Source organism: Silene latifolia, chromosome 8, assembly GCF_048544455.1.
Source record: "Silene latifolia isolate original U9 population chromosome 8, ASM4854445v1, whole genome shotgun sequence".
Lineage (NCBI taxonomy): Eukaryota > Viridiplantae > Streptophyta > Magnoliopsida > Caryophyllales > Caryophyllaceae > Silene > Silene latifolia.
Window position 1 is genome coordinate 3673266 of NC_133533.1, and position 23731 is coordinate 3696996.

The 23731-nt window shown below is 38.1% G+C and overlaps 1 protein-coding gene across 2 annotated transcripts; it reads left to right on the top strand.

Annotated features, from left to right (window-relative positions):
* Positions 1 to 849: 849 nt before the first annotated feature.
* LOC141596059 (protein MOR1-like) lies at positions 850 to 23348 on the top strand. 2 transcript variants are annotated; one of them, XM_074416074.1, is made up of 54 exons: positions 850 to 1286; positions 1437 to 1542; positions 1636 to 1759; positions 2872 to 2951; positions 3085 to 3262; positions 3365 to 3429; positions 4223 to 4305; positions 4537 to 4622; positions 4766 to 4879; positions 4981 to 5100; positions 5634 to 5736; positions 6496 to 6632; positions 6776 to 6841; positions 7095 to 7212; positions 7290 to 7321; positions 8060 to 8131; positions 8244 to 8348; positions 8437 to 8542; positions 10323 to 10435; positions 11422 to 11509; positions 11659 to 11759; positions 11907 to 12014; positions 12099 to 12204; positions 12290 to 12369; positions 12448 to 12591; positions 12728 to 12803; positions 12923 to 13047; positions 13157 to 13267; positions 13361 to 13510; positions 13639 to 13713; positions 13816 to 13897; positions 13981 to 14108; positions 14190 to 14291; positions 14365 to 14439; positions 14516 to 14611; positions 14688 to 14789; positions 14897 to 14998; positions 15151 to 15333; positions 15421 to 15532; positions 15906 to 15982; positions 16059 to 16138; positions 17246 to 17308; positions 17435 to 17561; positions 18157 to 18282; positions 18370 to 18447; positions 18554 to 18712; positions 18791 to 18949; positions 20286 to 20383; positions 20511 to 20667; positions 21219 to 21335; positions 21444 to 21539; positions 21892 to 21963; positions 22049 to 22337; positions 22669 to 23348. In XM_074416074.1, the coding sequence occupies exons 1-54, from the start codon at positions 1124 to 1126 to the stop codon at positions 22926 to 22928; spliced, it is 6075 nt and encodes a 2024-aa protein (XP_074272175.1). In that variant the 5' UTR covers positions 850 to 1123; the 3' UTR covers positions 22929 to 23348. The 2 variants fall into 2 exon arrangements, with proteins under 2 accessions (XP_074272175.1, XP_074272176.1); XM_074416075.1 differs by having other exon boundaries at positions 22672 to 23348.
* Positions 23349 to 23731: the final 383 nt, after the last annotated feature.

A 23731-nucleotide genomic window follows, 5' to 3' on the forward strand; every position in this document is an offset into this window, starting at 1 on the left:
AACTAAAAAAAAGTGTTGCTTTTTCACATACAGACTTTAATTTATTCTTTCACATACATTTTTTCATAAAATTTCCGTACTATACCCTTTTCCTAAATCTAAACAAGTTAGGTTTTATACATACTTTTTCCTAAAACTAAATCTAATTGTTCCAAGGAATAATGAATTATAATTCTTTAAGTAGTGAATTAATTAATTTGATTAACTATTATTAAAATTTAAAAACTTATTTGAGCAATTATTTTATCCTAAAATTAGGGTTTATAATTCTTCAAGTCCTTTAATTAGGTTTATGGCGGACGGTTGGTGGTTTGTTTGACGGCAGAAGGCAGGTGGTTTGGTTGTTCGACGGTGCTGGTCAGAGCAAGGAGGGTATGGTGGCCGTGGTGGTCGGAGCAGGGAAGAGGAGTGCGGTGGAGGGCGAGAGTGAGCGGTTGTAGTGGGATGGAAGTGGTCGTCTGGGGATGACGGTGGTCGGCAGGCGCTGGGTTAGGGATGACGGGGGTCGGTTGCCTGGGTCAGTGGTATGTGGTCTGGTGGTGGTGGCCTGGTGGGAACAAGCGGTTTGTAGTTGTATTTGCTTCTTTTTTATCTTCAAAAATCATAATTAGTTTATTGAAAATCATATTTAGACCGGCGACCGGAGTAAGTTTGTCGGCGAGTGGACCAACTGGAAGTGGTGAATGAAGGTGGTGTTGGTGATTTAGGGGTGAAGGGAGAAAAAAAAAATCAATTGGGTGAGTGATGAAAAAATGACAACGGTAATATTGTAAATGACGTATGTGAAAAAAGTAAAACTCGTATGTGAAAAAGAAATACCGATAAATACGATTAATTTTTAAAAAAAAATTTACCTAAAACACAAAATTTTAACCGTTAATTTTTAGAGTAAAAAATAAATTAAAAAAATAAATTCTTGCATTTACAGTTTCTCCCTCTCAAAAATTTCTTCACACACTCTCTGTGTATATCTCAAATCACCGACGCGAAATTCAAACTTTCTCTATCTTCTCAGATAAATCAATCAATCTCCATTATTTCAAACTTCAATAATTTCTAGGGTTTTCAATTAAACACTAATTCATCAATTTTGGGCGAAATCGAAAGAAATTAGGTAAAAAAAATGTCGACAGAAGATGAGAAATTGTTGAAGGAATCGAAGAAACTTCCATGGGAAGATCGATTGTTTCATAAAAACTGGAAAGTTCGAAATGACGCTAATATTGATCTTGCTGCTTTATGCGATTCAATTTCCGATCCTAAAGATGCTCGTCTTCGTGAATTTGGTATAGTAATTTGTGTTTTTGATTTCTAGGGTTTGTAATTTGTGCTTTTTTGGTGAATTATTGGTGATTTTGAGTATGAATTTGGTGAATTATAGTGAATAGTGTGATTTTGATAGATCGTAATAGTGTTAGTGTGATGTGATAATGTAGGGCATTATTTTAAGAAGGCAGTGTCGGATTCGAATGCGCCAGCGCAAGATAAGGCGTTGGACGCGTTGATATCGTATTTGAAAGCTGCTGATGCGGATGTTGGAAGGTGGGTTTTAATGGAGTTGGATGTTTAAAGTTGCGACTCTTGTGACAATAGTGTTGTTTTAGTGTAATGTATGTGTGTGGTGTGTGATAATAGGTATGCCAAAGAAGTGTGTGATGCAGTTGTGGCAAAATGTTTAACGGGAAGGCCGAAGACGGTGGAAAAGGCGCAGGCAGTGTTCATGCTCTGGATTGAGCTGGAGGCGGCCGAAGCTTTCTTGGTATGGAATAATTCTATGTTATTTTTACTCTGCATTTTGAGCTAAAATGTGGTATTTGAAAATTTGAACTTGGCCAAATTGCATTTGTGGAAGTTTGTTTGCACCATCTTTCTGAATTCAGTAGCTGATTTCGTATAAGAAAAGGTTGCAATAAGTTTTGGAGCTTGGGTTTGTAGGGAGGTGGAGTATTTTAGCTTGGGGAGTTGATAAGTGTATTATGATCTGTAGTTGGTGAAATTCTATTGGTGGGTTTGTTAGCTTATTTAGGGAACTTGAGGCTGTTTTGGGGAGGAGCACATTGAGTCGATATGTTTCTGAACTTGGTTGCTAATTTCGTATAAGAAAAGTTTGAGTTGGAGTATTTTAGCTTGTGGTGTTGATAAATGTTTGATGCCTGACTGCCTGTAGTCGGTGAACTTATATAGGTGGGTTTGTTAGCTTATTTGGAGAAGCTGAGGCTGTTTCGAGGATGAGCACATTGAGTTAGTATCGTCTTATTTGCCTTATGCCGTCTAACTGGTGCTGGGCTTCTTGCGATTAGACTTTTTGGCTGGCAGTATTTTTTTTTGGTGCCAGCTAACAGTAATTCAGTACTGTGCTTCCTGTTAGTAATTTATTTTGGTTTAGTGCGAGAAGTTTGAATGGTGTTTCGTAAGTATATGTGGCAGACCTGAAGCTGATTTCGGATATTGGGAAATTTGGTGGCACTGCAGATGTTAATCCTGTCTGTCTCAGCTTTTTTGTTTGATTTGTACCATGCTCCAGAGTTTCTGGAGGCCTATTCACATGAATACTCTGTAGTCTGTATCTTGAGAAGTAGATCTCATTCATCGGCAACTGTTGGAGCTGCAGCACTTTGAACTTAGGAAGATATGAACATTGATACGGAGGCTAGAATTAGACTATCAGAGGTGGTTTCTTTAGATACTGAACTTAATGAAACATATGAACATAGCCTCCTCGATTCGTGTTAGAAGAAGTACATGAATTCTTCTGCAATATTATACCATTATCAACACCCGTACGTATATGAAATGCTGCCTGCCTGCCTTGTTTCATTCATGTCCAATGTTCGTTGTATTCATACGTCATATCTTATTTCCCTTTTCAAGGATGCTATGGAAAAGGCTATCAAAAACAAAGTTGCTAAAGCTGTTGTGCCTGCTATTGATGTCATGTTTCAAGCACTTAGGTTTGTTGGCCATTCTGTTTTATCTGAAGTAACTCGAGTGATTTATGTAATTATCCTTTCAAATTTTCTTGTTGCCTATTTTTCTTGTTATAATGTGTGCTTTGCTTTTTTTCCCCTTCATCATGCTATGTAGTGAATTTGGGTCGAAGGTGGTGCCTCCCAAAAGGATTCTTAAGATGTTACCTGAACTTTTTGATCATCAAGATCAAAATGTTCGCGCTTCCTCCAAAGGATTAACCCTTGAATTATGTCGCTGGATTGGGAAGGACCCTGTCAAATCCATATTGTTTGAGAAGATGAGGGATACAATGGTATGGCAGTCCACTTCCTCCTTATCTTTAGCTTATACTATTTCTTGTCCATGCATATTTGATAAGTCATAATATGATATGTTTGATTTTCTGGTTTTCAAGAAAAAAGAGCTGGAGGCAGAACTAGTCAATGTTGTTGGGGGAGCCAAGCCCACACGAAAAATTAGGTAATTTTGGGTTCAGTACTTTGATGTGCAACGTAATTTGTTTTTGGTCCAATGGTGGATTGGTAAAATGGAGGGAAATGATACATGTGGTTTTTTTTTTTTTTTTTTTTTTTTTTTTTTTTTGACATATTTAGTGTTTTTATTTAATTTTAAAAAATTAAATTATTTGTTCTTCTCTCCTTTATTACACTTTTTTACCAACCACTTTCTTATATATTTTACTTGGTTTACTTTTAAGGCATTCCGGATCCTTAATTCTAATTCGGTTTTCAAAATCGTTTTAAACTTTTCTCTCGATTTAAATTTTAAGTTTTTATAAAAGAAATCCGGAATTCGATTTTAAAACCTCTAAGTTTACCTTGACTTTCCATTACATTTTCACTCTCCCTTTTGTTTTCCATTTTCCCTTTTCTATTCGCATTTTGAGGTGTGCGTTCACCCATAGACTGTTCTAAAGGATGATTCATGTCAGCCGACCCCAAATCATTTTGGGATTAAGGCTCTGATGTTGTTGTTGTTGGTGGATTGGTAAAATGCTGGATGAGGCCTTGTGTCACTGGGATAACGTTGTTGGTGATTGGGTTTGTGATAATCAGAGATGTTCTCACTGGCCTCAGTCTTGAGTAATTTTAGTTTCTACTCTCAGTACTAGTATTTTGGTTGCTGATTTTTCTTTTGAAATGATCAACATGTCAGCTTCTTCAACAGAATACTATCTTGAGATGTTCATACATAAACACTAAATTTTGCTTAATTTAATATTCCTGCGCGACATATGCATTGTGATTACCAGATCAGAACAAGACAAAGAACCAGAACCAGAAGCTGTTATAGAAGCAGCAGGCAATGGTCCTGTGGAAGAATCGACATCCGATGGTACGTAATTTCAGCTTGGATTCTCAATAGTCGTTTGTAATGCAATGGTAATGTAGAGGAGAAAGTAAACATCTGATGTTAAATATTTTTTGAGAAGGAGGTGCTTCTTATCTCTCCCATGTTGCTTTAATCTTCCCGTTTCCTTATGTAGCAGAGTTGGATAGTTTTTGTGTATTGTTAAATGTTTTGTCAAGTTCATTGAACTTTGTTGAAAGATGTGGTTTGTTTCAGCTCCACAGGAAATAGATGAATATGAACTGGTCGATCCAGTTGACATATTAACGCCATTGGAGAAGTCAGGATTTTGGGATGGAGTGGTTAGTTATCCTCTATAACATCGACTGTTATTGAAAATTCATTAATTTGGCTCCTAAATCGCATATAGTAAAGCGGTTGACTTGTCCTTCTCCTTGTGACGGGCCTTTCACACTCATTTTACTCATGGTTGTTTTAATATTAGAAAGCTACCAAGTGGTCAGAGCGGAAGGAGGGTGTGGCTGAACTGACTAAACTTGCTTCGACCAAGAAAATTGCACCAGGTGATTTTACTGAAGTTTGCCGGACACTCAAAAAGGTGGTTTCTAACGCCCTATCTTGAATTTGAAGCCTTCTTATATTGAATGTTTCTTTCACTTTGGCTCTCTTTAACACTTTTTTTTTTTTTTGTCTCTGCAGCTGATCACAGATGTAAACATTGCTGTCGCAGTTGAAGCTATACAGGCCATCGGGAATCTTGCAAGCGGCTTAAGAGCTCACTTTTCTGGAAGCTCTCGTTTTCTTCTCCCTGTTTTACTTGTGAGTTATTAAGGTTTTTGTTAAAATTGTGTAATTTTGACGTCCTATCTGTGGTCAAGCAAAACAAGCTTCTTACTTGACTGCTTGTAATTGCCCCTTCTGATCAAGCAAAATGAAATTTTAACTTGGTATATAGCTACTCCTCTGTACTTATTTGTACTCATATTTCATTGGTGCTCTCTCTGGCACTGAGTCAGGATAATTTAAATCACAGCTGTAGTCAAATGGTCTAATTGTTTCCTTCCAAATGAACAAAAGAGTGGGGAATGGGTAAATCCATTGACTAGTTAATAGATATTAGCTTTTGCGAAGGTTTTCTCCCCCATCCTTCGTATGATGAACTTCCCAGTTATACTGAACTTAGTTTACAGGGAGAGAAGGAAAATGTACGTAGCAATCTTGCATATACATTGCCCTCTACTATCCTTGCACCTTCATAGCTTGATAATCTTTCGGAACAAAGGGAGGAAGTTGATTTCTACTCTAGTGCTACCTTGAACAGTATGAGATTTATACCCATTTTTGTCCTACAGGAAAAACTCAAAGAGAAAAAGCCTACTCTGACAGATGCCTTATCCCAAACTCTTCAAGCCATGTACAAGTCTGGGTGTTTAAATCTTGCTGATATAGTGGACGGTAAATATATCTCTCTATGTTTTATATTTATATCACACACTAGTGCATGTGTGAATGGAGTTCGTGGTTGGCTGGTGTCTTGATTGGCTCAGCTATTTTATAACTATAGCATTTGACTTGCATCAGTTTTAGAAATTGTTCTGTGTTATGTTTCTTCTTAATGTTTTTTTATCCGCTACTTAACGATTAGAGTTGGAAATACAGCATTTGACCTGCACTTAGTGTTGGTATGTGAATTTTTTTGCTGATTGACGTATAAGGTCTTTATAGCATTGAGAACGCCTTTCTTTTATAATGCTATTAGTTTGATATATTTAACAACAGAATTCTTTCCTAGTAGCCATTTGCTACCATTGATTTATATTTGTTACTTAGGTACATAGTTTTAAAAAGCGCGCCTTCGATGAGGCACTAGCCAAAACGCCTCGGTGCATTTTAGGTGTGCCTTTTAGACAAGGCTTACCTAACAAGTCTAACTAGTACACAATTTCCATATCTTTTAGACACCGGCTCACCATTTCTTTTCCCCCTTATTCCCAGCTTTACTCCTTGACATGTTAGCCAACTTGAAAACTCCTAAGAAAGCTATTGTTGCCAAAAAAATTATTTGGAAATTACAAATTTGTTATTAAAAATAGGGCGCCCCGCGTCGAAAAGGCGCGCGTCTTCGTCTTGCGCTTTGCGCCTCATCGCCTCGACCCCATAGCACCTCGGTGTGCCTTGCACATTTTCAAACTAAGCTTGGGTATCTTCTTTCAGATATTAAGACAGCTGTAAAGAATAAAGTGCCCCTGGTGAGATCTTCAACTCTGACCTGGCTCACATCTTGTCTAGAGACCAGTAATAAATCTGTCATCCAAAAAGTTCACAAGGACTACGTCCCCATCTGTATGGAGGTTAGTAAGTTTCACTTTGAGACTCTAGATCGTACTCTCATTTTTGATGAATTTTTCCTTATTTTCTTTCAGTTGTACACTTGTACTTAACTATCTGTCCGTGATTCGGGTGAATTTTATAACGAAGATGTGTTGACATGTAGTGCCTTCAAGATGGGACTCCAGAAGTGAGGGATGCAGCCTTTTCTGCATTGACGGCTATAGCCAAGGCAATTTCTATTCTTCTAACTCGTCTATAATTTAATTGTTTGTATGGATGGTCTTGTGTAGTTCACGTGATCTTATTTCATTTGGAGTTCAAAAAAAAATTAACGTGATCAACCTGTAAGTTTCACAATTTCCAAAAACTTTTATGACTGGAAATTTTGAGATTAATGCTTAGGGTTTTTAAGCTCCCAAAACATTAAAACTACAGTAACTGGAAGTGGCAAACTGTATGCTGATACGCCTTTTGTTTTACAGTCAGTTGGTATGAGACCCTTGGAGAGGTCGCTGGAGAAACTTGATGATGTTCGGAGAAAAAAGCTTAATGATATGATTGGTTGTTCAGGAAGTGGTGCACCTGGTGGTGGAAGCTCAGGTTTACTTTTATCTTCAATCTTTGTGCTTTTCTGAAGCATATATCCTTCTCTGCTCATATATTTAGTTACATGGCAGGTACTGTGCAAACAAGTGGCGCTGTGTCAGAAGTGAGTCTATTGTCTTCTTATGGCTTCTTTCTTTTAGTTTGTGCATTTGTAGTTTCACTCATCAATAGTCTTCTTATTGTTTTGAACTTGCTACTCCATACCCACCAAAACTCAAGCGCAAGTTATTAACATTAATATGGCAGCTAGTGTGTTGTTAACTGTAAGACTTGTTTTCTCTGTGATGATTTGTCTACAAAATCTGTTCTGCTCCAACTCTTTAGACGGAACTTATTAAGATACAAAAGGCATATTGTTCTTTTGCAATGGACTGTCATGCCAAAGTCCTTTATGGATGCTTGTCACATCTATTGATTTTGTCAGCAGCTAATGGAGCCTCATCCAGTAAATCATTCACCTTTCACTCTGTCTAGCAGAGTCCCTTTACGTCACTTGTCAGTGAGTGGATATTTCGCAAACTGGTTCTTTCATGTGTTATATGTAATGGGCGACTTCCCTGATTCTTTGATAGATAAAGCAAAGGTTTTGGAGAAAATGACAGCATCTTTGCAGGGGATGAAGTTTCAGTTTTTGAGGATTTTCTATAGGAGAAATGCTTGGCATTTGCATCGTTGTATATAAAATGGTTTATCATTTTATGTTAAAGTGGTGTCTCTTCTTTGGCATCCTTTAAGATATTTTTTTGCTCATGCTAATTATGTCTCAGAGAGATGATTGGTTTGTGTATCTTTCTTTCCTACTTTCTGCTGTAATCTGAGTTATGTGCTTTTGTGTCCTCAGCCCACCGGAACGTCGTTTGTAAGGAAATCTGCTGCAAGTATGCTAAGTGGTAAAAAGCCTGCCCAAGCAGCTGTAAGTGTGTTCTGCCGTCTTTGCAAGATAGATAGTCTGAGTCTTAATAATCTACGAAGTTTCGTTACTAGTGTGATTGATCTGTTTTTCTTTGGCCTTGGTTTTCTGTCAGCCTTCTAACAAGAAAGGTACTTCAGTGAAACCTACGGCCAGCAAAAAAGGAGATGGAGCTGGGCAGCAAAAATCTATGAAAACTGCTGAGCCTGAAGATGTCGAGGTATTTTCATGTTCTGTTCTTCATATTATGTCGACTAGTTGACGAAGTCCATTACTGTTAGGTTACTAATGTACTTGTTTGGAAACAGCCATCTGAGATGAGTCTTGATGAAATTGAGAGTAGAATTAGCTCCCTTATTCAAGGGGACACTATATCTCAGCTGAAGAGTACCGCATGGAAAGAACGCCTTGAAGGTTCAAATGCATTTCCTTTTCTTCGGTGTCATGTACTAATTCCAATGTTACTGCCTTACTTTCTTTTAATCGCGAAAGTGACAATTTTCCCCCTTAACTTTACTCAGTGGTGAAATTAGGCTTCTTAAGTATCAATTGTAGCAATCAAGCCCCATAACTTTAATCGAAAATGAAATTAAACCCCATTGTTTTATTTTCATGAATATTCCATAAAAATTCATTTTATAATCCAGTTAGTCAAATATAAAATTTATTTTTTATAACCTTACAACTTTTATACAATATATAATTGTAATAACGAGTTTTTATGATAATTTTACAATCGTTAGACAATTTATTATAAATGTAAGAATAGTTTATTAAATTTTATCTTATTTTTATTTGTTTATTATAGATGGATGTGAAATTATTCTTTAAATTAATAGTAATTAATTTTATGCGGAGTATAATTAATAAAATTGAAATAAGCAATTTGTATATGTTATTAGTTGTATAATATAAATATAAAATGAATTTTTGTTGAGATTTAAGTGAAAAATAAAAATCGGGGTTGAATATAAAATGACGAAGGTACTAAGTGAACCTCTTTTCTTAGCTTAGCAGCTTATTTTATGCTATTTCTTTTCTTGATATCCTTGGCAAGTATCTTTCAAGTAGGGCTGTAAATGAACTGAGTCTGCTCGACAAGCCCTCGGGATCGGCTCGGTCAAAGCTCGGCTCGAGATCGGTCAAACTGAGCTCGAGCTCGGGCTCGAACTAAGCCGAGCCCAAACCGAGCCGAGCTTGAGCACACTAAGGCTCTGCTCGGGACCTCGTTATTTTTAAAATTACGTAATGTTTTTCAATATATTTACTTAAATTGTATCAATTTTAAAATAAATAAATTAAAATATTAGTTTATAAGATAAAATTACATAATAATTGTTATTATAAGCTAATAAAAAGATAATATTCTCGTTTAAATTTGAATTTTAAATCAAAAATTACATTATAATTAAAATAGGGCTCGTAAAATATTATATGAGCTGATCCCGAGCCTTGATTTCAAGAGCTCGATTTTTACAATATGAGCGGAGCTCGATCATAGGTAAGCTCGCTTGGCTCGGTTACACCCCTACTTTCAAGTGCCTGTGGCCAATCTCTTTTCTTTAGATGGTGCTGTAGTCCATGGTTTAAAATCGCGGTAATGTCACAGATCGTCATGCACTCAGCAGTCCCGCTCCGAGTCGCGGTTATCGCAGTCATATTTGTCTTACAAACTTTTGTTGATAGTTTATCATCATTTGGCTATTTCATATAAAGTAAAGATTAATTCTATTTAGAATAACTAATTTGGTAAAAGTTATAACTCGTTCATCTCGGATTCATCGTGGGCCGTATCTGGCCTAGTTGGCCTACACGTTATAAATCGGTCGTCTCGGCCGATATTTCCCTATTTTTTAATTTATCCCGATACATCTCGGTATATGTTGTATCGGCCGCCTCCGATACCGATACATCTCGGGCAATGCGATCCACGTCTCGGCCGAGATTTTAAACCATGCTGTAATCTTTAGATTGAATTTTGAGGTTCAAGAGGGGCCAAAAGAGAGGGAACATACTTTCTCTTCTATATTTTCTCGTTTTTATTTGCATATTCCTATATGGCTTTGTACTTTATTTTAGTGATCACCCTCCCTCCTTCTCTTCTCTTGCTTTGAGCATGAGCCTCTTTTCTGGAACAGAGGTAATAATGATTTACTGCAGTGAGTAAGCCTTTGTAATTCTTTGTTTTATGCAGCGATTTCTTCGTTGAAAGAGCAAGTCGAGGGTATTCAGGAACTTGACAAGTCAGTTGAAATTTTGATACGTCTATTATGTGCTGTTCCTGGATGGAGTGATAAAAATGTTCAGGTTGGCTGTCAATCTTAATTTGGGTGGCTATTAGTTGTCTTGCAGCATTTGTGTAAATGAATTCACCACCTCATAGGATCGCTTGTAATGATGTTCTAGGTCTTTTGGATGGTTCTATACAAGGCATTGCTAGGCCTTTTAAACTTAAAACTCGGGAAGCCTGAATAAAAATGTGCCTCGGATAGAAGGTTGAATAACATTCAGGATCAGGCCTAGAAGTGAACTTTAGTATCTTGTACTCCCTCCTATTCTTTGGAATTGCATCATTTTCCTTTCTTCGCCAATTCAATGGAATGGACCATTTCTTGAATGGGCAAAAGTTTGTAGAGTATGTAGACTTTATTGATGGTTCTGTATCTTGTAGACCTTTGAATGGCATTGATGCTTGTTGGGGGGAGATAGAGAGGGTATGGAGAGAACAGAATGAAACAGGGTATGGAGAGAGAATTTGAAGACACTGATTTCTATTAGACTATATTTGCAGCAAAGATCAATTTTCCTTCCAAATGTTTCCATACTTGACTTTATGACCCCCACAATCCCCCCCTTTTCCCCTATAGTAACTTGAATAAGAAATATTCGTTCCTTTACATCTTCTATCCCCTTCCCTTTCTTATCCCCAACTCCAAAATACAAATTCATACGTGGTGTGAGATTGTTTCTAAATTCATACGTGGTGTGAGTTTGTTCCTTTGTCCGTTCCTAATCATCATTCGTACAAGTCCTTTTCAAGAGTTTAAATTTTGGAAAATGTTGGAAGAGTCCAAAAGTGTAGAATAGGTGCATCTGGTGATTCACTAATCGGCAATCGCTAGTTTTTTTTTGTTGCTAATGCATCCTACCATGATGTTGAATTGTTGATAGTGTAATTGATAAAGCTGGATTATTTGCATTTAGCTTTCAGACAAAGTGTTATTGACCTTATGTACTTCCCTGTTGTAATGAAGCTCATAAAACCTCATTGATTAAATTGTGAACATTTGCAGGTCCAGCAACAAACAATTGAAGTTATTTCTTACATAGCAACTACTGCAACTAAATTTCCCAAAAAGTGTGTTGTCCTATGTCTTCTTGGTGAGTATCTTTTGGACTTTTTGATGGGGCTTGCAGATGTTTCTAGTGTCCCCCGACTCCCCTCTGTTTGTTGGAGGATGGAGAAGCTGAATATTCCCTATTTTATTTACCTAATCTCATTCCGTATAACGTTCCTCTGTGTTTCACAGGCTTAAGTGAAAGGGTAGCTGATATAAAAACCAGAGTGCAGGCAATGAAATGTTTAACTATATTTTCAGAAGCGGTGGGCCCAGGATTCATCTTTGATAGGGTATGCATTTCTTCTTTCATTTTTCGTTTCCCATATGCTTGGGTTTTACTCCATCTTAGTAAATTAAGTATAACAAGTTTAATTTTTTCTTAGTTTTTTTTACCTTCGTCTGAGGGACTTGCATTTTTGTATTGTAATTTGCTTCAGCTATACAAAGTCATGAAAGAGCATAAGAATCCAAAGGTCCTTAGTGAAGGTATTTCATGGATGGTTTCAGCAGTTGAGGACTTCGGTGTATCCTATTTGAATTTGAAGGTAATCTACCTTGTCCATGTGAATTTGAATCCTGATCTGATTATCTCTGAAACGTATTTTATGTGTTTCTCTTTTATTTTGAAGGCTTTAATTGATTTCTGCAAGGAGACTGGGCTCCAGTCAAGTGCTGCTGCAACTAGAAATGCCACTATCAAGTTAATTGGCATCTTGCATAAATTTGTTGGCCCAGGTGCAAATTAATTATCTCCGCTCTGTCAACTTGACGTAAAATTCTTTTTGGAAGGAATGAAGGATACTAATTCATTAAATGGCAGATATCAAAGGTTTTCTAACGGATGTTAAACCTGCTCTTCTTAGTACACTTGACGCAGAGTATGAGAAAAACCCATACGAGGTATAAGCATCTCATTTTATGCAACATTAATGTATCTTACTTGGTCTCCGATTGTTTAGTCTGGAACTTATTCTGCAGGGTCCTGCAGCACCTAAAAAAACAGTCAAAGCATCTGATTCATCAGCTACTCCTGCTGGCGGCGCAGATGGCCTCCCACGTGAAGATATCAGCAGCAAGATTACACCCACTTTGCTGAAAAATATTGAAAGTCCTGATTGGAAGGTAGTTTCTCAGTTCCTTTTGCCCCAACAGCTCTGTAACTTGTAATGAAATGAAAAAGGTAGCTAGGAAATTGTATCAGCATCTTTATCATAAGAATAGTTAAGCTGTAGATGTCACTGTGCTTCTTTCTATCCAGACCCGTCTTGAATCCATTGAGGCTGTACAAAAAATTTTGGAGGAGGCCAATAAGCGTATTCAACCGACAGGAACTGGTAAACTACTATGCTCTGCTTTTTACTCTGAAATACGTTTCTAGCTTCTGCACCTTCAGTTCGTTGTGTCTTTCTGTTTGGCACTTATCAGCTGCTTACTGTTCTGTCTTGGTAAACAGGGGAATTGTTTGGTGCGCTAAAAGGCCGTTTGTCTGATAGTAATAAGAAGTTGGTGATGGAAGCTTTGTCGACCATCGGCGGCATAGCATATGCCATGGGTCCTGCTGTTGAGAAGGCAAGCAAGGTATTGAGACTCTTGCTAGAGCTATTTAGTTACCTCTTAACTTTGTTTATTTTTTTCATCCACCAAATTAGTGTACTTCAAACTAATTTTGAATGATTAAATGTTTCAGGGGATTCTTTCTGATGTCCTGAAATGTCTCAGTGATAATAAAAAGCAAATGAGAGAATGTGTTTTGGCAAATTTAGACCTGTGGCATGCTGCTGCACATCTTGATAAAATGGTTTGTGTACAGTTTCGCTTGTCATTGCTGTTCAATTATAGGTTTAGTCACTGTAACTAAGAGATACTAATTGAGCTTTTTATGTACATGTAGATTCCCTACATCACTGCTGCTCTTTCAGAACCAAAACTTGGGGCAGAAGGGCGTAAAGATTTGTTTGATTGGTTGTCTAGGCAACTTTCTGCGCTAAATGACTTTCCTGATGCAGTACATCTACTCAAACCAGTTTCTGTTGCAATCACGGTATTCTTCAATCAACATTTCCCTTTTTTCCTTTTTCCTTTGAAAACTTTTGGTCCTCTTTCTTCTCCCCCTTAGATGAAATATTTCTTATGCCTTCTCATTAATGTTTTTTTTCCTCTCTTGTTTAGGACAAGTCAGCTGATGTTCGGAAAGCAGCTGAAGCATGTCTTGGTGAAATTTTCAAGGCTTGTGGCCCAGAATTGGTGAATTGCTTAGCTCTGTCCGGGATACTATGCATTCGAGAATTCACAAGAATTAATACAAAAGTTGTTTTGTGGACCTAATATTGCATTGTTTGCCTGTAGGTGACCAAGAACCTCAGAGATATTCAAGGCCCGGCTTTTGCTCTAGTTGCGGAGAAATTGAAAGCTTATGGTGCTGTGCCGGGTGTGTCATTGTTTTTCTCGTTGTTAAGCGAGTAGCTTTGCTCTTACTATGTGCTAATTATTATATGGATATTTCTCTGTTAGATTTATATGATTCGACTCAGATATCTACTACGGCCTCGCTTCCAAAGAGCAATTCAAGGGTTGGCAAAGCTGCTTCAAATGCTCCTGGTGATCGGGCAACAAAGCATGGACCAAAATCTGTATCCTCGGTGTGTTTCTTGCCCTTAGTTTTCTTGTCTTCAGATTTTTTGAAGGCAACTGTGTGAAACTGATCCTTTTGATGGTAACAGAGATCTATTCAGACAAGGAGTTCAAGAGCAGAGTCAGTGATGTCTGTTCATGATATTTCCATACAGAATCAGCCGTTACTAAATGTGAAGGATTCAAACAAGGTATTATTTGCACACTGAAATACGATCCTTGTTTAATGGAGAGGCATTTTGTTTCATGCATCTCAATTTTCAGGAAGATCGGGAGAGAATGGTTGTTCGTCGTTTTAAATTTGAAGAACCACGTCTGGAGCAGATTCAAGATCTTGAGGTTTGTAGTCGCTATCCTCATAGGTCAAGCAGTTAACATAAATCTCTGCTTTTTTGTAATTTTTCTTGTTTTTCAGAGTTGGGTTATGAGATATTTTAGGGAAGATTTGAGCAAAAGGCTCCTGAGTGCAGACTTTAAGAAGCAGGTGGATGGCATAGAAATGCTACATAGAGTAAGTTTCTTGCTATCAATTTTTTGTCTTCGTGTTCTTTGGGGTCTCGTTCTTACATGTTTAATATCTCTAACAGGCACTTCCCTCAGTTGGTAAAGATATTATTGAAGTTCTGGATATACTTTTGAGGTGGTTCGTATTGCGTATTTGTGAATCCAATACGACGTGCTTATTGAAGGTATCCGTGTAATTCTAGTTAGTTCTTTTTTACCCTGGCCCATTGGCCCCTATCATTCAGAGGTGCCATTGGGCTGTGGCGTATTTATAACAATTTTGTAAGGGCAGGTGCTGGAATTTCTTCCCGAGCTTCTTGAGGTTATGAAGAGTGAGGGCTATGCATTGACTGAAGCAGAGGCAGCTATTTTCCTTCCGTGCTTCGTAGAAAAGGTTTCTTTACTTTCTCAGATACAAGATGCTTTAACACTTTGTGGTTGCATGGATTCTCACTTCGTATTTTATGCTTTGTCTTTGTGGTTCCGATCTTTCAAACCTACTATATACACCTGTGTTGATTTATTCTGACTTCTTATTTGCTGTAGTCCGGCCATAACATTGAAAAATTACGGGAGAAGATGCGGGAACTGACCAAACGAATCATTAGTGTATATTCAGCAGCAAAACTTTTCCCTTATGTGGTCGAGGGTTTACGTTCGAAAAATAACCGAACACGAATAGAGTGTGCTGATCTTGTCGGTTTCCTTCTTGAACATCATGGATCAGAGGTTAGTTAGGGAGATCAATGCTGTTAGAGAAACTTTAACTATCACAGTTTGGACTATACTGATATCTTTCTGACATCTTTTCCTCAGATAAGTGGGCAGTTGAAAAGCTTGCAGATTGTTGCTAGTTTAACAGCTGAACGGGATGGTGAAATTCGGAAAGCCGCTTTGAACAGTCTAGCTACTGGTTACAAGATTTTAGGTATCATGTTAAAACCAATGACATTTTAATGCTTTTTGCCCTTTTACTGCAAACATAATTCCTTTCTTTTCTGTATCGCTTCAAACATTCTTTAGCCCATGCTATTGTTCTTCTTGAACTGTTTTGGCAGATGAATACATTCGAAATGACTTTGTGTTTGCATTTGAATTTTAGTAATAATGTAATGGTTAGTTAACAAAGATGGTTGTATTTGAGGAGAAATAGTTAGACGTGATATCTTATGTTAATGAAACTAACGTGGAAAGTTGGCCAATGCTAATGTCATTGGGAAGGTGAAATTTGTTTTGTTGCGTTCCTTCTAGTTGCCAAGCGGGAAATATTTGCTGTTTGACATGGTTTCTCACTTATATAGGTGAGGATGTTTGGAGATTTGTAGGGAAGCTCACAGATGCACAAAGAAGTATGATAGATGAAAAATTTAAATCAAAGGTACCATCTGGTAACGTAATTGTAGTTTGCTTTTCCTGTTGTTTCAACTCATTAAATGTTTAAATCCTCTGTTTAGGCTCGGGACATGGACAGAAGGAAAGAGGGGAGGCCTGGAGACACAAGGGCAGCTTTACGTCGTTCAGTTAGGGATAATGGGTGAGGGCCTAGCTGACTAATGTTTTTACTCTTTTTAGTTGTCCCTATATAGTCTTGTGCACTTTCCATTTGAGTTCAATTATCTACCACGCATGGTTACCAGATTCGCTTTGAATATGCCCTTACCGATTCGCGATTCGCTCTTTTAGAATGTATGTTATATGTATTTTCTTATGACAGAATTCGCTTTTAACGATTCACGATTCGTAAGGTACCAAGCGAATCCGGTAACCATGTTACCGCGTCTCTATTTTTCATTATTTTTTAATGTTGTATACCATGTAAACTACAACTAAGAAGATCAAAACGAGATGAAAGGAGTATTAGGTTTTTCTGGATGTCTGGCTTTTAAATTGGTGTTTGGACTCTTTTTTTCTCCTGTTTTTTTGAAAGCGGAGCAATGTTTGACTTTATTCTGGACAAAGCGAGTATCAATAACTTTCATATAAGAAAGTACTGTTCAATCACTTATTTTGACTCTGGAGAAAATAAACTCGTTTACCTTGTAACCGATTCAGAAATAAATTTTATCTTAGTTTGAAAATTTGAGTGCCCACTTTGAGTGCCCACATACTCTGTGAGAGGAAGTGGTGAGGCAAGGCTATAATTTGTTTGTTTGTTTTAATTTTTTTTATTATTATTTTTGTCGACTTTTTCCATATTTCCAATGGAGCCAAAGACTCATTACTCTTGGTTATGAATTATAATGGAATAAATCAAAATGGCTCACTAAAGTGGCTGCGCTTCTTTCTTTTGTGAAGTAGCGGTCCTTCGATGCAGTTCTCGACGCAATTTCCATCTTGGGTCATTCGGAAACAGCCTCTTTGTGTTGCTAACACAAGGGTAAGGCTGCGTACATCCGACCCCCCCTTACCCCGCTATTTGCGGGAGCCATTGAGGCACTGGGATAATGTTGTTGTTGTATTATTTTTGTCGACTCTATGTATTGTAGTTCTCTGTGCCATCGGGTATTAGTTTGTCATGTTCAAGTTGCCATCTTGTGCATCTTTGTCATTTGGCATGATTGGTATTCTACTATTCTTTCACGTTTTGGATTGTTGCTGAAAATTGTTCTTTCTCTTGCTTTCCCCGTTTGTAATTACACAGGATTGATGTTGCTGAACAGAGTGGAGAAGTTTCAAGATCAATTGCTGGCCCAGTTTTTGCTGGGTATCTTGTTATCCTTCTATTCTTTCCTGTCAGATTTAGCTATTTATTATTTTTTTTTTATATGTTCTACTGTACTCAAGTATCAGTTTAACTTCAGATAATATAATCATAACTTGTTGTTTCCAGAGAAAGCTACACTCACCCTGATCTTCACATTGAGAGAAGTCAATTGCCTAGAGCAGTTGCGGGTGTTAGCTGTCCAACAAACTGGAACGAAGCTCTTGATATTATCGCATATGGGACTCCAGAGCAGGTATAATGTTGGACTGTGTAATAACAATGCTTGCTACATCTATTATTCCTTGTGTAAAGACCCTTGATTTTTTTTTCATAAAATGCGTGACTGCGTGAGCTCCAATGTTGTTGCAAGTTTACAACGACGACATAGCCTTAGGGTTTGTTTGGATGGAGCGATTTAGAGGAAGAGGGAGGGAAACAATTTTCCTTGTTTGGATGGCAAAATGGGTTGGAAGGGGATGGAGGGGGAAATCAAGGGATCCGTATTCCTTCATAGGAAATATTTGGAGCGGAAAACTCACTTGCTCAATTTTGCATTCCCTGACTCCCCTTTCCTCCTAAATCTCGGGGTCAGCTAAACCCCTTCCTCTCTTTCACTCTCCTTGAGTGTATCTTGATGTGCCTTATAATGTTTGTGGACTTGTGGTTTTGTTTGCTGTTTTCTATCACATTAATTCTCATTCGTACTGCCTTTTCCAAGTTTTATTTTTCTGAATGCTTATTCTTATTTGCATGTATTGTGCATGAGAGAGAAGCGGTTTCGAATGCCCTACTTTTCCTCATTTTTGTGTCTATCTAATTTTATCTCATTCATATTTTTTTGCATGCAGTCTGTGGAAGGAATGAAATTTGTCTGCCACGAGTTGTTGGCTCAGGCAACAAATGATCCCGAAGGAAGTGCGATAGATGACATAGTCAAAGATGCTGACCGGCTTGTCTCAATCTTAGCCATTAAGGCACATATTCTACATCGATTACACTTAATATCGTGATTTAATTACTTCACTGTATGTGATTAGGCTAATATATATTGATGATTACAGGTGGCAAAGACATTTGACTTCAGCCTAACTGGGGCTTCATCAAGATCTTGTAAATATGTCTTGAACACTCTTGTGCAGGTACTATTCACTCTATGAATATCTATGTGGTCAGCAAACATTAGATGTTCGACGTTCAGTCTGTGCCTTGCTTACAACTCTTGTGACGGTGTATACTATTCAACAGATATTTCAAAATAAGACTCTAGCTCATGCTGTCAAGGAGAGTACTCTTAATAATCTAATTACTGAGCTTCTGCTTTGGCTTTTGGACGAACGAGTCCCTCACATGCATGAAGGTGACCAACTATTGAAAGCTTTGAATGTGTTGATGCTTAAGATCCTGGTAAATCATGCTAGCCTCCAGTGTTTTGTATATTTTTTTAATTTCTCTACAAACCTGTTCTAAATAAAATAATTACAGGATCATGCTGACCGAACGTCATCCTTTGTGGTCCTTCTCAATCTTTTACCCCCATTGGACTCTTCAAGATGGCCTGCGCCATCATCAAATGAAGCCATTGCCGTTAGGAACCAGAAGTTTTCTGATCTAGTGGTCAAATGTTTGATCAAATTAACAAAAGTAAGAATGTTTATCTCAACTAAATGTGCATGCGTGTTTTTCAACTTTTTGTTTAATTGGCATCTGAGATGTATTATCCTGTATTACATCCAATTACTGTCTCGAGTCATGAGTTGCCGTCGGTTGCCATATTGTTGAACTGAATGAGCTAAGTTGGGAAGTGGTACACTGGTACACTATGAATCTACAATTCCTGATATGTTTGAAGTCGTTGCTGTTTCTTGATATAATCCATATATGATGCTGGGATCAAATAGTTTGGCTCATTGTCTGTTGGGGGGGTAGAGGGGTTTAGGAGAGGATGGTGTGGCTCTAAATTCATTTTGTATCTGCTTTATTAATTCCTCTCATCCCGTTCTCATTTCTCGGTTCACTTTATCATTATTTGTAGATGATACTCCCCCCTTACCCTGCAATTTGCGGGAGCCATTGAGGCACTGGGGTTATGTTGTTGTTGTTGATACTCATGAATGCCTAAAACTCCGTCCAGTGGCCAGAGAATTTCGCCCATTGAGTTTCACATCTGTCCCCGTTAGCAACCATTATTCTTTGTCCCCTCCTGCACGACCATACCGTGCCGGGGACAAAGTCACACCTGGCTTACTGCCAGTGTATCAGATGTAGGGCCACACTGGAGGGAACATATGACTACCGAAATCTCCCCCTCCAAATATTACTAGGCCTAGGTTGCTAGGCAGAATGGTGGATGATGTGTTGTGACTAGACTTGGAAAACCTGACCCGACCCGAATGACCCGATGCGATGAGGCTGACCCGGATTGACCAAACCCGGAAGTGACCTGAAATGACCCAATTGACCCAAAATGACCAGAGATGACTTAATTAAGACAAAATTCGACCCGAAATGACCCGACCCGAATGACCCATTTGTCAGGTCTAGTTGTGACGAGTGACGACTGGGTTGAGTGTTCGGCATGGAGAAAGTTTGTGGCTGTGAGAAGGTTATGCTAATCACCTAGTGCTGTTTTGTTACTTCTTATGCTAATTGTACAAGATATGGGCTTTAAGATTTTTACCTTCCTTTTCAACCCTTCTATATTCTTCACCTGTCTTCTTTATAGTTTTTTCGTTTCTGTTTTGGCTTTAAGCCACAACTGGATAGGAAGTTTGTGGCTTTGGGAAGGTTATGAGGTATAGTGGACTACCTAGAGCTGTTTCGTTTCTCGTTCTGCTAATCATACAAAATATGGGCTCTAAGAATTGTACATTCCTTTTCAGTCCTATTTTTGTCGCCTGGCCTTCTCCCTTATACCTTCTCCTATTGTGTTGCGGCACTGTGCTCCTTGTTGATTATTTATTGGCTATTCTGATCTTAGGTTCTTCAAAGTACCATTCATGAGGTAGACCTTGATCGCATTCTTCAAAGCATCCACGTATACCTGCAAGAATTGGGTATGGATGAAATAAGGAGAAGGTAACTTCTGAGCTTAATGTCAGATTCCACAATCTTTTCTTTTTTGAGCATCATCGGATTTACCTTTATCCTGTTCCATATGACTGACTGAGTCATTTTCTGTGTTTTTCTTGCCTCATCCTTGAAGAGCTGGGGCTGATGACAAGCCGTTGCGTATGGTTAAAACTGTTCTACACGAACTTGTAAAGCTTCAGGGTACAGCAATTAAAGGTCATCTCTCTATGGTTCCAATAGATGCGGAACCTCAACCGATTATTCTCGCATACATTGATTTGAATCTTCAGGTAATGGCAGATAACTATGTGCAAGTATCTAATTCTTACTCCCTCCGTTCTTGTCATTTGTTTACCTATTCCATTTATGGGTGTCTCATTCATTTGTTTACCTTCCTATATTGGGAATTGTTTTGAAGGGTAATTTGGTCATCCACATAACCCATTGTCCACCTGTCACTCAATTACAACACCCCACAATTGGTCCCCTCCCCTCTCCTTGGTCTTTGTGCCAAAACCAAAGGTAAATAAATGACCGGGGCGGAGGGAGTATTTTTTTACTCGTTAGTTTTCATTTCTAGATGGACTCTAAGACTCATTATGTTTTGGTGTGGATATGATGGAACAAAGCTCAATGACTCAATAAAGTGATTGCACTTATTTTAATTGGGAAGTAGCAGTCATTGAGTTCGATCCCGACACAATTTCACGTTCTTCGGAAACATCTCCTTTCATGATGTCGTTGGCATTGCTGTTTAAGCCAGTATGGTTGTTTTGTTGATCTTCTTGCTCTTTCTTTAGTCTACGTTGTCGTCAGTCCTTTTAATCAAGTTTTTTAATAGACTTTGGCAGCAGCTAGGATGCTCACTCCTACTGGACCTGTTGGTCAAACTCATTGGGGTGATTCAACAGCTAATAATTCATCTTCTACCAATCACTCTGCGGATGCCCAGTTGAAGGTAACACTTGACTAAATATGACGCAATCTTTTGGTGTCTATATTTTGTGTATAGTAGTATGTAGCTGATCTCCTATTCATTATTTTGGCTCCTGTATTGTACTTGCAGCAAGAACTCGCCGCAATTTTCAAGAAAATTGGAGATAAGCAAACATGCAGTATTGGTCTTTATGAACTTTACCGAATTACACAACTATATCCCAAGGTAAAGTATGCATATGACCTACTAAAAATCTCTCTTTAAATGTTCTACTTGGCTGTGGGCAGTCTTGCCACTCTCTGAAAATGCTTTATTTCATGGTATTGGTTTGAGGATTGATCTCAAAATCGATCATATCGGCCTAGTCTCGGTGATTAGGCTTATAAATGCGGCCGATACCACCTCAGTGTGGTATTTGTAAATTGTAACCGTCAATTTTCATAACTCGGTCTTAATTCTTAATGTGTATTGTGAGTCTGTCACCAACATTTAAAATAACATGGCATGAACCGCTAGACAGTCCTAAATTTTCTTTTTGTAAAGTCTGTCATTAATATTTACGGTCATGTATGTACAGGTTGATATCTTTTCTCAGCTCCAAAATGCAAGTGAAGCATTCCGAACATATATAAGAGATGGGCTAGCCCAGGTATATACAGATACCTATAGTGCTCGATGCCTACATCTTCCTTAAAGTAACAGAGCTGTATTGAACATTTGATATTTTTCTGCAGATGGAAAAGAATGCTGCTGCTGGCAAGACACCTTCAAGTGTCCCATTATCGACTCCTCCTCCAGCTTCCTTGACTCTTCCTTCCCAGAAAGTGGCTCCCTTACTCCATGTAAATACAAACTCTCTAAATGATACAAAATCACAGAATAGTAGAGTCGAGCCTACAAATGTTACATTACCCTCATCCCTTAGTGAAGACGATAGAATGGGCACTGCCGCTACCAGAGGTCCGGGTTTTGACCACCAGCAGGTTCTAATTGACCAAACAAATGAGAGATTGCCTTCGGGAGGTAATTTATTCGTGTTTTTATTTTCTGCACTTGTAAAGTTGTAGACCTAACGAAACAGACCCGACTGGAGACCACCAAGGTCCAAGGGCACCAACAAGTTCTAGCATATTTAGTTATTTACATGATGAATGACAATACCTTAAAAATCTAACTTGAAGTTATTTGACTCGGATCTGAAGGACCCAATCCAAACAGACCCAATAATACAGAGTAATAACATATCCAAAATCGACCTAACCTGATTGATATATCCCGACCTGACTCAACCTGAATGACCTGTTTTTTTACATTTACACTAGTTTCAGCTAACCTCTGGAATTTCGCGTAACAGCAGTACCCACTGGAATAGATGCCATCAGAGAAAGGTTGAAAAGCATCCAGTTAGGTGCAGCAGGTATCAACCCAGATTCTGACAGTAAGCCGTTACCAACGAATGGCAACGTAACTCATAATCAAGTTAACCATGAGCCCGATGATATTGATGCCGAAAACCCTGTTCAAAGCGGGTCCCATCCTGTGGATGAAAAAGCATTAACAGGGTTGCAAGCGCGGATGCAGAGGCTTAAGAGTGGATCATTCGAACATCTATAGAGAAAAGGACATAGTGATGCTAGAAGTCGATTTTTTAAGGACAATTTCCAGATGCTCAAATATGGTAAATATGAATGGTCCAATTTAAATGAAGCTTCGACTTTAAAACTTCGCTTCTGAAGGCTAATGGCGGCTATGTGACTAGAGATAATGGACTGATGAATTCATTCATCGAGCCAAGGATTTGTCCAAGCGATTGTCGTATTGACAACTTTTATCCCTTTTTAATCTACTTTCAAGGTTTGTTTGCTATGGATTTATCGAGGGCCCTAGATATTGTCATTTGTATATGATAGTCGATTGACAAGTTCGTTTGTGAGATGTATTATTGGTTGTAATCCAGTTAAAATTTTGTCTCCATTTTACTACATTTTTATCTTTGATTTAATGATAATTTGTTGACCAGTATATACCTGAAAACAGTGTTTTTGAGGTATTGGAAGTTAATTCATGGGGCAATTTGTTACTACGGAGTATTTTTTTTTGGTTTACCCGCAATGGGAAAAACTGAGGTGGTTTAGAAAGAAATAAACATTTGGGTCGGTTCAATTCGAGCCGGGTCATTTTCATGTTTATAAGAGAATTAGAGTCATTTCGAGTTTACAAGAACTCAGGTTCATTTCGAGTTCGGAGCATTTTCGTGTTATTATTTATCAAGTTCATTAGGAATAACCGTTAATTTGCCATAATAAATATTCGGGTTGGGTCATATACGTTTGATTAATGTTGGGATATATAAACTAACATTGTTAGAGAAAGAGAGATTGAACTAGTTTATAACCAAGAGGCTACTCCTCTTATGG